General features: G+C 61.3%; 1 protein-coding gene across 7 annotated transcripts in view; it reads right to left on the bottom strand.

The window, feature by feature from the left end:
• KCNQ1 (potassium voltage-gated channel subfamily Q member 1) overlaps positions 1 to 13,568 on the bottom strand; it is a 315,307-nt gene that overhangs the window by 163,067 nt on the left and 138,672 nt on the right. For all 7 annotated transcript variants that reach the window (XM_088017545.1, XM_028117975.2, XM_088017544.1 and 4 more), the window contains one exon: positions 11,117 to 11,237. In XM_088017545.1, the coding sequence (XP_087873671.1) occupies positions 11,117 to 11,237 (121 nt within the window). The remainder of the gene's footprint in view (positions 1 to 11,116; positions 11,238 to 13,568) is intronic.

The following is a 13,568-nucleotide window of genomic DNA, read 5'->3' as shown; positions in this document are numbered from 1 at the left end:
CGTGGCCGTATGTGCACACGCGCGCACACGCGCACACCTTCCCCAAGCAGGAAGTTGCTCTCTGCCAAGAGCGAATGGAATTCAGATTTCCAGAGGGTGTCCTTGGCCTCCAACTCCACAGCCACACGCTAAAGAAAGGTCCTAGTGTGTGTGGTGGGGGCCGAGAGAGAGGGGCCTCCATCTCTGCTCACGTCTATCTGGGCCCCAAGCAAAACCCACGACTGGCTGCACTCGCCTCAGCCACACCCGGCCTCAGTCACATTCCTTCCCTTCCTGAGCCCACACTGGGTGGCCCCACAACCCAGCTTCCACACCTCCCTCCCCACCAGCGGGGAGACCGAGGCCAGGCCCTCATAGGGCGGCCGGCAAGCACAAGTGAGGGGGCCGCACCCCAGGCCCAAGGCAGCCGGAAACCACCGAGGGGCCCTCGGGGCCGGGCATCCCACTGTGGTCTCGGCTCAGCTGTGGTGGGAGAAGACAGTACTGACTCCCCAGGCAGTAACCCCAGGGCCGAGCCCCCTGCGGGAAGTCCCTCTTCATATCCCACCTGCACCCTCCTCACTGCAGACGACCCCCACACACCAGGAAGAAGCACCGTCCCCGTCCAGGGCAGGCCTTCCAAGCCCTGAGATCTGGCATCCTTGGGAGTTAAACATTTACAGGCAGAGACCAACACCAGCCCAGTAAATGAGACAAGTCCATGATCAGCCACACACGGTGGACAGGCTGGTCACGCTTAGCTTCTCTTTGACCCCAGTCACTGGGACCTTGCCACCTGCCTGGCCAGGGAGCAGCAGGTGGGAAGTGTGATCCTCCTGCAGGTCATCGGAGTTGATGAGGACCGAGGTGGGCAGGAGCACTTATGGCTTCTCGGGTGCTCAGTGCCCAGGGACGCCTGGTACAGGAAGCGGGGGGTCCCGGAGCCTGGCCTTTCTGCCTGGGGAGGAGGCTGCAGCTTTGCCACCCGGGCCTGGGGTCTCTGCTTGGGCTCCTGTCCTTGCTCGGGGCTGCTCTGATCCTCCTGAGCTGGGGGGTGGTGGCACCCTCGCCCTGCTCTTGCGCACCGGGGTCTCTGGCTGAGTGCTGTGAGGTCCTGCCGTGGCCTGAGAGGCCACCTTCACTGTCCCTTCTGCCCAGCTCAGACCTTGCAGTTCAGTGTTTATGTAATGCCGTGACCCTACCGGCCCCTCCTTCCAAGCATGGCCCGCAGTGGACTTAGCTGGGGGGATACTCTTCCTGCATCCCTCGGGGAGGGCCCGGCATGCAAGAAACAGCAGGCTAAGGAGCAGGCCGTGGTCACGACCGGGGCCTCGAGGATGTGCTCCTGCTGCTATCCTAGTAGGCAGGGGACCGGGGCCTGCTGTGGGGTGCAGTGCAGGTCCCCCTAGAGCAGACAGCCCCCACTGGAACCTCAAAGGGGCACGGGATTCGGAGTCAAGAGCCCCAGGGCCTGGCCCCAGCTGTCAGTGGCTGGCGTGGCCTCTGGGCAGGGTCCCCTCATCTCTGGTGTCGGGGCCCCCACTTCCTAGGCTGTCCATCTCCCAACACCTACAGAGATACCTTCCCACCCCAAATACCGGCCCCTGGTCTGATGCAGCCCATTTCCAGGGCAGGACAGGGGTGGGCGGTGGAGAGCCGTAAGCAGGGAGCCGCCGTGGGCTGTGGGGGTCGCTGGGGAGGACACTCCAGTGAAGTCCTCTGAACCTCTGCGGATGGCCCCATCCCAGTCCCTACACACACACCCCGGCCTGAGCTCAATCACGCTGGGAGCCCGTTTTCTGGGGTGTCGCTCCACCTAAGGCTGTCCCACCTCGTGAGTCTGCCCCCTGCTCCTGCAGCGGCCTCGCCTCGCAGCCAGGCCGCCGTGAGCTCCCACCTGGAGCCCACCCACCCGGCCGGGGGTTCCACGGGGCAGTTCAAGAAGAAAAGCAGAAAAAAAAAAAAAAGCATTCCAGTGTTTTAAACTGGGAGAATATTCCATTTGATTTGACAAATCCAGAACCTAAGGACGACACAACCACAAGACCACCGCCCAAAGGCCCAAGAAGAAGGGAAGGTAGGAGGGGTGCCCCCGGGCCGGAGGGTGGCTGCTGGATCCGGGCCGGGGAGTGGATGACATGGGGCCCCATCACAGCCCGGGCAGGGCCCGGGAGACAAGCCTAGAGCAGGTTCACAGGCTTGAAGCCAAAGGTCCCAGCGTGACCTTACCTTGCACTTTATACCCTAGATGCAGCACTCAGCTGCTGGGGGAATGAAGCCGGCGGCCTCGGGCTTGGCCGCCGGGCGCTGCGCACCTCCGCTCCAGGGGCCGCGTCGAAGGCCCGGGGAAGGGCCCTGAGCACTGTCTCTCGGAACAGCTTCCCTCCCACCCGTCTTCCACACGTCCTCTACGGCCTGTGACGCCACCCCACCCTCTGCCTCGGTTTCCCTAGCAGGGCTCCAGAGAACAGTGTTGTGGCAAGTGTTACATTTTGGAAGGCGCAGCATAGTCTGATCTCGTACGATGGTTCAGTTCCAGAAGACAGATCAGGTAGAAAATCCCTTCAGTTGCTCCTAAAAAACAAGGTTCCCAGAGCTGTGTGTGGCTCGAGCCCACTGAAGTGGGAGCAGTTCTGGGCGCATGTGGAGGGTTCTGTCCAGGCTGCTCCCCAACACAGGCTTTAAAGGGAGCCCCTGGGGCTGCTGCAATGATCAAAGCAGACAACGGGCTCAGGGTAAGGGTGTGGGGCCGACAGAGACGCCGGGGACACCAGCCTCTGAGGCCGGACTCAGGTCTCCCTCTGCCTCTGCCTCTTTTTTCTTCCCCTTCCCAGATGGCGCCCCAGGCCTCCCGTGGGCCAGCCGGACCTGACAGACTGAACCATCAGACCTCCGCCCTGGAGCCGGTCACCACCAAGGACCAGCACCTAAGGGGTGGCCCATGCCCAGGACACCGCCTGGTCCCAAGAGGCCTAGCACATGTAGAGGACGACTGCCTGGCTGGGGGCTCTGGGCCACCCCTAGAAGTCAGGAAGCTTGGCCCGCCGCTCTGTGTCCTGTACAAGCTGGTCAGCCTCCCAGGGGAGCTGGGGCCCCCCCCAAGCGGCCTGCCAGTTGCGAGGCCCCTCGCCCTCTGTGCGCGGTGGCGCCAGGTCCAGGGTGTGTGCAGAGACTGAACATGCCGAATTCTTGGAGAAGGTGGCCACAAAGAGCCCCGCAGCCGAAGCACAGAGTGTCCGTCTGCGCACTGTCCTCTCCTGCTGACGGGCCACAGAAACACTTTGGGAGGCACAGACCCAAACCAGATGCCAGGCCCCTTTGCCTTGGCTGGCTGGTGACCTCCCTGCCCCCTGCCCGCCCGCCCTCTGGGAGCCAGCCTGGCTTCCCCCTCACAGCCCCAGGCCCCCCAGGAGATGGTGCGTCAGGGACTGAGCTCGGGCTCTGCCCCTGCCTCCCAGGGGACCAGGCAAGGCCTGACCCTTCTGTGCAGCACAGACCCCGCACGACACGAGCTGTGTGTCCCAGCCCCCTCCCAAACCTGACCCACACACGCAGCCTCTCGGGAGCACCTGGCGGCCAGCGAGCCTGTGAACACGGCCGCCCCGGCTACGCCGCCCGGGGAGCTGCCCCGGATAACGGGGCTACGGCAGCACCTCCGTCCCCTGCCGCGCATGGGGCCAAGGGCAGGCAGGACACCTGGCCCACGCTGCCCCTCGCTCTGCTGGAGGGCATGCTGCCCTTGGTGGGTAGGCCTGACTGTGGAGAACGATGGCAGATGCATGTTGGGGCACGTGTGGCCGCCCACCCCTGAAGAGCAGGGCAGAGGGGCCCAGGTCTCTGCCCACACCGCCCCGGGAGCCGGAGCCCCTTTCCTCACCACCAGAGGCTGTGGGCTGTGCGCCTGCGGCCCGTGCCGAGGCCCTGGGCTCAGAGGCCTCCGGGCAGATCTGGTGAAGGACAGGACCTCCAGGCTGCACACGCACCCCATCCGCAACCCATGGAGACCTGTGACTGGGGACTTCCAGAAGCTCTCAGGTCAAGTAAGGGACGTGCCCGTGGGGTCTCCCCTACCAAGGTAACGTCTCCTACCGGCTAACGTTTTTATTGGCTAACCCAGTTCTCGAATTAGGTGCAGGGCCAGACCCCCGAACCCACATCCTCAAGGGCTCACTCCCGCACCACCAGGCCCATTTCCAGGATCCACGAGAGAATGCCAAGGCTCGGAAAGGCAAGTTGACCACCCCAGCGCTCTCCAGGCTGGACAGGCGGATCCACGCCGGCCAGGGTTCCCGGGAAGACCGTGTCCCTGGGCTTGGCGAACACCTGAGCATCAGCGGATGAGGCTAAGTGTTAGATCAGCCACACACGACCACGGCACTGAAGCCTGCAGGACACGGTAAGGAACGCGGGGGGCGCGGGGAGGCCATGGCTACCAAGACCCACTCTTGACCCACCATTGTGAAGACGTTTGCTGTCCCCATCCTCATTTAGGGAGGGGAGGCTTTCTCTGGTTGCTGGCCGTGGGGGCAGAGGCGGACCACACAGAGACAGGCCAGTTGCGAGGCAGGGGACCTGGCCGGAGCCTTCTCAACCGGCTGTCCGGACCTGTTATTAAACCCCAGTCGCGAGGAAGCAAGGCCCTGGTGGAAAGGACGTGGTCTGAGCAGTGGAACGAAGCAGAGCTACACGTGGACCGCGGGCTGGAGGGGGATGGCAGGGAGCTGGCAGGACGGGGGAGGGAGGCCGGCCTTCTCCGTGAAGGGTGAAGAGCCAGCCTGCATATCCAAGGGGGAGAAAATGTACCTTGACCTCAGCCTCACATTGGATGCAAAAATCGATTCCAGATGGACCGTGGATCTGCATGTGAAAGGTGAGCTAACAAAGCTTTAGAAAAACCAGAATATCTTTATGACCTTGGAGTAGTCAAAGCTTCTTTAATAGGACACAAACAGCACTATCCAGAAAGGAAATGTTTGATTAACTGGATCACATTAAGAGTTCACTTAAAGTTCTTCTGTTCGTCAAAAGACGCCCCTCTCGAGAGGAACGGCCCACTGGGCGGGGGGCGGGGGGGGGGCCGGTGGTTCCGTGCTAGGGAACTACACATGTGTGTGCGGGCAGTGGGTGCACGATCGTCTCGGCCCCTCGCAAGCCCTCTCCAGGACACGGGAAGACAGAAGAAAGAACAAGTGTACATCAGTAAGACAAGAAGACACGAGCGTTTTTACAAAGGACAATATCCAACCAAGTAGCAACACTGGGAGGGGCTCGGCTGCCTCCGCCGTCGGGTTCCTGCGGACGAAGATCCCATCCCCATCCGCGGCCGCCAGATCCCGCCCCGGCCGGGCCGAGAGGGAGCACCGCAGAAGGGCTGGGTGCGGGGAGGCCCGGGCCCGGGCGGCGGGGGCGAGGGCGGCCGCGCCCACGGGGACGCTGCCCGGCAGGACTTAGGGACAGTAAGCACGCCCATCCAGCGGCCCGGAGGCCCCACACCTAGGCAGACGCGCACCGGAAATGCAGCCTGTACGTTCGCCAAAGAGCCTGCACAGGATATTCTTAGCACTAATGATAACAACCCGCGCTGGAAGCAGTCGACAATAGAACGGATAAACAAAGTGTAGGCCGTTCACACGGTGGCGGGCCAGCCACCCGGAGCGCGTGAAGCGCTGCTCTCCACAGCCACGTGGCATGTCTCCCGGGAAGCCAGACGGACACACGGGTGTGCTGCCGGGGGTGTCTGTCTATAGAGGGTTCAAGAACGGGCAACGCCGAGTCCTGCTGCCAGAAGCTGAGACGGTGGTGACCGTGCGAAGGCGTGACCGGAAGTGGGAACACGGGCTTCCCCGGGATCCCTCTGTCTGGGTGCTAGTTATATGTGGCCTGTGCTGAGATGTACCAAGTGCTCTTGAGATCTGTGCCCTTGTGTGTGCGCTTCATCCCTCAGCTGGAACGTTGGAAGCACCATGTATGCAAGTTCAGACCTTTCTGGGCCTAACTTGAGAGCTGGACAACCCAGGCCTGGAGAGGGGCCGGGCCTGACCTCCCACTCAGGCCTCCTGACCACGCTGCCCTCGGGCTCAGCTTCCCATTCTAGGTTTGCGCCCGCGGGGGACCTGCGGCCACCAGAAATGTCTCCGTGGCAACCCCAGCGCCATCTGTGAAGCTGTCCCTCACACCCTCCAACATTGCCTGCCGGGTGCCGGCCAGCCTCGCCCAAGACCTGCCGTGGAGAGCCCTGAGCCCGGCCACTGGGGCGCCCCCGGACCAGGAGTTACTGTCATGGCCGCCGAGGAAGTCAGAGGCCTCCCGCTCTCTTCCGGGCCTTCTACCTGGACCAAGGGCCCACTCCCCAGAGCGCTGGCCTCAGGAGGCCGGCTGCATTCTCCTCACGTGCTCAGATGGAGGAAGTGAGGCTCCCAGAGGTTAGGGGGCCTCCAGGGCCGGCCTGCAGCTGGGCCGGTGCAGGCTGAGAGCCAGATTGAGGGCATCTGATTCCCAGTCCCGTCTCTTTCCCACTGAGCCACTCCGCCTCGCTTTTAATTTAATTAGGAGAACATTTAATCCCCCCGTGCATTTCAGAGACGGGTTGGAGCTGGCCGGGGCTGGGAGGCTCTGACGGGGCCTGTGACTCACGCAGCCCTGCACAGCGCTCCCGGGCCGGCTCCCACGGGGCTTCCTTGGCACCTTGTGCAGACAGAGGTGGTCTGGAGCTCCGAAGAAGACAGGACACCGGTCTGGAAAGACAAACTGGTCTCATCTGTTCCTGGCAAGCCCCCTCCTTCATTCCCCTGGACGCTAGCCCCGAAGTGGCCTCTTTATCTTTTCCCACCAAAGTTTGCAGGGTGAGAAACAAAGCAAGGAGCATGGCTGCTTGAAGAGGTGCAGCGCCTGGTGTCTCTGCGGTCCATGGGAGTGATTTGCAGCTGGCCCCAGGGTCCCCGAAACGTCCCCGGCCGAGCTGGTCCCATCCAGAGAGCTAGTCCACGGAGCCGAGCGCAGGGCCGAGCCTTGTGACATTTGCCCCCGTTTCCAGAAGGCATGGGGCTGGCCATGGCCTCACTGACAAACGCAGAATTCAGGAGACATTAGTAGTGATGTGGACGAAAGCCAGGCCGCAGCGGCCTTGCTGGAAGAGAGACACTTGAGCATTTTGGCATGAGACTCCGCAGGGTCCAGGAGAAAGTTGGAGACATGGAAATTCTAATTAACGCACACGGGGCTGGTTTTGCTCAAGGATCTACAGGCTGTCCTGTCACAGGAGGCCCAGAGGCCCACAGTTGCTGGGGAGGTGCTCACGGTCACCTGGTGGGGGCCCACGGTACCCCAGCCCTGGCCCTGCCTTCCCTCTGCCCACGGCCCTCCCCAATGCCCACTTAGATGCACAGGGCGTCAGGCTGTGCCCCCCTTCCCCCTGTGGGGTGGGGCGGGGGCGGCTGGTAAGCAGGAGCGGAGCCTCTTCCGGCCTCCACAGGGAGATGGAGGAACCCTTCAGGGGAATCCCAGGCCGAGGTGTTTGTGGTGGGCCTGGCCTCTCGCACCACCTGCCTGGGGGGCCCACATGCACCCAATGGGATGGATGGGGACTCCTGGCCAGGCTTGGCTGTCATGGCAGCTGGGCGAGGCATGGGGGGCTTCACTGAGGTAGCTGCCGTTTCCCAAGGCTGCTGGGACAAGGGTACCCAGGCCCAATCAGAGCCACAGATCCCCATGTGGAGGCCAGTGCTGACCAGCCGCCCCCTGCCCTGCATGCCAACACCCCTGCTGAGGCACCACGGCCCTCACCACCTCATCTCAGGGGAGGCTGGCCTGGCCCTGGGGGCGGCGGGGTCCGGCCTGCCTTGGGGCGGGAGCCACAGTCCTGGAGCTCCTTCCAGCCCGGGGCTTTGGGAGTGCCGGGGAGGGGGAGCCTCATAAGAGCCATGCATACCCTGCTCCCCAGGAACTGAGGGTGGGGCCCCGTACTGAGAGCCCAGGGAGCTGGTATGGAAACCCTGCCAGCCAGAGGAGGACGTGGCCTCCCTGGGGCGAGGACGATGGAGCAGGAATCTGATGGCTGCTGATGAGGAACAAGGCGGTTTCAGATGGGAACACCACGTGCAAGGCACAGGGATGCACACAGAGGTGGCCTTCCCTTCCCATTGTCCCGCCGGTAGCCCTCAGTGGGCGGGGCAGGAGGCCAGGAACTCATCCTGGCCCCTGATGGGGTGCGGGGCTCTCCTCTCCTCACTCTCCTAGATGCCCCATCTCTGCCTTACTCTTGCCCCTTGGAAGCCCTGTGGCAAGGCTCTGGGTGGGGGGGCACAGGTGCAGAGAGCTTGAGGCAGACAGGGGCCCCTGAAAGGTGTGTGCGTGAGACTGCGGCCCAGCCCCCCGGAGCTGGGCGAGGGCCCCAAGGCTGCATAGGGACGCTGGGGCTTGCTTGTGCGGCCCGGACCCCTCTGCCTCCCCAACCCACGGTGTCCTGGCGACTCCCTAGTTTGCACCCCGTTTGCTCACCGGCCCCCAACCCCCCCACCCCTCGCCCCACCAATGGCCAGCAGGCCCCGGAAAGAGGAGCTTCGCCCAGCCCCAGGGACCTTCCCGTAATCAAGGCTGCAGTGACCTCACCTCCCTGGGGCCCAGCGGGTGGGGAGAGCTTGAGATGGAAACAAAATGTGTCTTTATTTATGCTTTTAATTTGAATTCTGGAACTGACCCAACGTGGTAATACACTTAACCTCAGTAAAATGCTGAAGAAAAATGAATCTGTTTTTCAGTAACTGCTTCCCACCCCCTCTGTCCCTTGCGAGACCCCCGTGCACATCCCCACCCCTCATGCACACACCAGGGCAGGGGACAGCCCTGTGCGGGGACAGACCCCAGGCGGCCCGCAGGAGCCTCGACGTGGCCCTGAGCAACCGGAGCCAAGTTTAATTAGGGGCAAGGATCACCAGGAGCGCCGGGTGGGAGGGGAAGACGCACAGCCCCAGAGCGGGCGCACAGGGTGGGTGCACAGGGCGGGCGCGGCCCTGAATAAACACGCCTACCAGCTCCACCTCCTCCTCCAGCCATGGTGGGTGGGGCCTCTGCCCAGCCTGCGGCCCTGGGGGCGCCTCAGTCCTGAGGCCCCAGCACCTCCCTGAGCCTCCGTCCCACGCTCCCCAGCGGGGCTTCCTGAGGCATGGTTCCCTGTGCCAAGGACAGGTCTGTGCAGGTCCCCTGCCAGCTCCCCTTGACTCTGCCCTGACTGGACCACGGTGCCTTGACCTCAGTCTCCCTGCTCCCAGCCCCTGCCACAGACCCAGGTACCATGCCTGGACACCTTCCTGTGTCCCCCAGCTGGTTCACACCCAGCCACCACCTCTGGACAGGTCTGCTGGGAGAAGCCATTGTAGGTTCTAGCATGGGGACCTGGCTGAGGACCGGGGTGCAGGCCCAGGCAGCACTGGGGCTGACCAAAGAAACCTCCCCCCAGCCAGTCTTGCAGGGCCAGAGCGCCTGTGAGGCCTCACCACCCGGCTGCGTGGACGGTGGGTGGTGGCCCTGTCCTGCCCGGTGGGACTCCTTGTGTGTGTGTGTGTTCGAGGGGCTGGGCCACGGCCACGGCCGAGAGAACAAAGGAGAAGAGCCTCCAGTGGGAGGAGAGTGGCTAGGGGCACAGGAAGGGGCAGCAGGCCCAAGTAAGCCTGGGGTGTGGGGGGGCGTCCACCTGCCTGAGGGTTGCGGGTCCCAGCAGGCTCTGAGCAGGCTCTGCACCTGTGTTGCCCGCAACACCAGCCACAGAACTCCCAACTGTTACACTCCGTGGTCTTTCTTGTGCCCTGGACTCCGTGAAGGCCTCAACCAAAGTGGTAAGCTAGCATTCTGCCTTCAGGCACCGGCCTGCCCTGCACTGCCCGCCCGCCCGCGCGGCTGTTCACACCTCCGCTCCCACCCCCTTATCCAGCAAGCCTGTCTAGTCATCTCCAGGACGGATGGGGGCCCTGCAGCCCACTCGCGCCGTGTCCATAAGCATGAGTCGCCTCTGCTTCCTGGTGAGCCGGCCGGCTCCCACCAAGCCAGGGAGCACTTCCTGGGGGCACCCTGCCAGCCATGGGGTGCTGCCCACTTCCCCGTGAGCCTGGGGAGCCTGGAAAGCTGGCCAGCGGGTCCTGCCTGGTCACAGGACCAGCCCGAGATGGTCCCGTCTTTCTCTCATTCTCGCTACGAGACTCTACCAGTGTGCTGCCTGAGCAGCCAAGAGGCCCCCCGACCTGGGTCCCTGCTTCCTCGGACATCTGCGAGGCCACGGCCCAGGGCCGCGCCCCGACGGAGGTGCCCACGGCTCAGGACAATGCGAAGACCCCGGGAGGAAGGCGAACGCCCTTCCAGGACCTCTCCATGTGTGCGTGGAGACACAACCGTGTCAGCAAGCGAGCCGGGGGAGGGCCGAGCGGAGCGCACACCCTCACACTGGTCTGGGGGAACCCCCCCGCGGGGCGGTGGCCAGAATGGGCCCAAGTGCCCCACTGACCCCACCACTCGCCGTCACCACTGGGTGCCTCTGCTGGGAGCACTGACTCATCCCTCGCAAGGGAATCACACCACGGCCGGGCCCTGGGGACTGGCCTGGCAGGGCTGCGACGGCGGGGGAGGACGGGCGTGCGTCCCAGGCCAGCTGGGCCTCGGGGGAAGGCCAACTGGAAGGCGTGGAAAATCAGCCATTTCCTCCACCTGAAGGAGCCCCTGAGGACAGCAGAGGCCACTGGCAGACAGCGCTCGGCATCTGCCCCGCGGCTCTGGCCGGGCTTCTACAGGGAAATGCTGAAAAACAAAGTCGTCTCTTTTTTGGGGGGTGGGGGTGGGGGCCAGGGGAGAGAAAAACAATCTCCTCAGACGCTCGAGGCACAAAAACAAGTGGAAAATGATCAGTTTGGTTTTCCTAAGTCAAAACAAGAGGATCATGTTCCCAGACTTGGCGGGAAATGCCCCTGCTCTCCTCCCTGCCTGGTGCCCGGGCACTAGGTCCGGCCCCTGGCAGTGGGCGGGTGGCCCCCGGTCGCTGAGGGCAGGCGGCAAGTGGTGGCAGGCCCCGCGTGAGCAGGCCTGAGCCCCGGGCCGGCACCAAGGCGGCCCCTCGGAGCCCCATGTCCCTCCAGCTGGGCGGGCGGACACTTACTGTGACACGTGGGTGATGGGTGCCAGCAGCGTCTCCCCCTCCAGGTCCAGGTCCTCGGCAAAGCTATTGGTTCTCACGAAGTGGGCTGTGCTCACCTCCAGCAGCATGGGGCTCTTCTTCACTGTGGGGAAAGGCGTGGGACAGCACGTGAGGCCTCCATGGAAGGCTCGATGGGGCCTAGGGTGGCCCAGAGCCGGGCTCAGACGCCCACCCCAACCGGCCACCCCAGCTGGGGGGCGGGGGGGGGCAGACTTGCACACCCACAGCTTCCCCCAAACTGACAAGACATACACCTGCAGAGCTGGGTGAGGAGTGGGGATGGTTCCCGAAGCTTCCACCCAGAGGATCTGCGGGGTGGGCTGGTTAAAATGGCCCCCACGTGCCTGAGGCCTCAAAGGCCTGTGACACCTTCCCAGGGGGAGGACTGCCTGAGCTGAGCTCAGGTGTCCAGGCCTGTCCCCGGATTCACAGCTGACAGTCAGGTCAACAGTAAAACGCAGCTGATAAACACAGGTCTGCTGAGAGACCCCGACTCCCGCCACCACGCCATCACTCTTGTGCAGACAGAGGGCCTTGCATCAGTGAAGACCCAAGGTGGTCTCCTGCCCACGAGGAGCCACAGCCTGGGAGAGAGGGGGCAGCCCTGGAGTCCCTGGTCCCCTGTTCAGGCCACAGGGCCACACCGGCCACCCAAACCCCAAAGGAAGCGCCGAACTACCTCACCCCCATGGACCCATGTCACACTCAGGTTCCCGGACCCGCCCCCGACAATCTGGGTGCCGGTGCTCAGGGCTGGTAAGAATACCTACCAGTCCCCAGATGTTCAACGCGGACTGATTTTTCTTTTCCCCATTTAAAGATTTTATTGTGAAAGAAGTAAGTTCTCATTGGAAAAATTGCACCAACTCAAAGATTCACGAAGGCCCGCTTCCTCCAAGATCATCTCTGTCAACTGCCCAGTGGATTCCTAGCTCATCGCTCTCTGCTCATCATACAGCTGACACCAGGTGAGACTCTTTTTTATATATGCACGTGTCTGCTCTGCCCCCGTCACTCTGTGGCACACTCATCTCATCTTTCTACAGGTGTACAGATGGGGAGCTATGCTTTGGTAGTTGGACAATCGTCCGTGGCTTATGTCTGCCACAGTTCACTCAGCCACTCCATGGTGGACAGATGCTGAGGCTCCCCTGGCTTTAAGCCACTGCTTTGAGGCGATGACATGTCACCCATTTGTTTTTGTTTTTGTTTTTTTAAAGATTTTATTTATTTATTTGACAGAAAGAGACACAGTGAGAGAGGGAACACAAGCAGGGGGAGTGGGAGAGGGAGAAGCAGACTCCCCACTGAGCAGGGAGCCCGATGCAGGGCTCGATCCCAGGACCCTGGGATCAGGACCTGAGCCAAAGGCAGATGCCTAACGACTGAGCCACCCAGGTGCCCCAACGCGCCACCCATTTGTAAGAAAACCTGACACTGGGGCCAGGTGTGAGGGTGCTTTCCCAAGAAGCTGTAGCAATTCAGACTTCAACAGTGTGTGAATGTGACCGCTAACCCACGTCCATGCCCACACCAGCTGCTGGCGCCCTTCCCAGGGCCCACCAGGCACGGAGGAAGATGAGGGTGCTGTTTTTCCTTTTACGCTGAAGGCCTTTTGTGGCTTGGAGGCCATTTGGACTTCCTCTTGCAGAACTGAATTGCCTGTTCATATCTTTTGCTCATTTCTGCTTGTCAACTTGTAGGAATTGTTTACCAATTAAAGATATTGACCCTTTGTCATGTAAGGTAGAGAAATCTTCCCCAGTCTATCTTAGGTCTTTTAACCTTTGAGTATGGTTGTTTTTATCATAGAAAATGTTTTATGTGTCTAAAGTGATACACCTATCTTTTGCTTTATGTAAAAGGAAGATTTTCCCACTTCAAAGGAATATGACTGCCTCCTAAATTTACTTGTTATATAAATGTATGAATGTTGTGTGTGTAAATTTTAATGCATTTAGCATTTATGCCTAACATTCTGGGCGTTCACCAACAATCTGGAAGTGTAAAAGTACTGTGTGCAATCTTAAACTAATGTAAGAAATAAAATATAAAATTTCTTGAGGAAGACACAGAAGAATATCTCCGGGCCTTGGATTTGGCAATGAGTTTTGAAGTACAATGCTACAAGCTCAGTCGGTGAGTGGAAGAAATTGACAAGCTGGACTTTATCAAAATTAAAGATATTTGCTGTGCAGAAGACACTGCTAAGGGAAGCAGAGATAAGCTACAGACTTGAAGAAGGTGTTTCCACGTCTCCTATTTGGCCAAGGACTTGTATCTAGAATATATAAAGAACTCTTGCAACTTGACAGCAGGAAAGCCACCAACCCAGTCTAAGAAATGGATTACAAGCAAGTATGGAAAAAGATGCTCAGTTTGGTCAACATCAGTAGTTGTTAGGGAAATGCAA

Source organism: Eumetopias jubatus, unplaced genomic scaffold, assembly GCF_037043125.1.
Source record: "Eumetopias jubatus isolate StellerSeaLion01/CBP00866 unplaced genomic scaffold, mEumJub1_p1.0 scaffold_13, whole genome shotgun sequence".
In the NCBI taxonomy this organism is placed as follows: Eukaryota; Metazoa; Chordata; class Mammalia; order Carnivora; family Otariidae; genus Eumetopias; species Eumetopias jubatus.
Note: the sequence above shows the minus strand (reverse complement) of the source record. Positions and strands in the feature narration are given on the sequence as shown.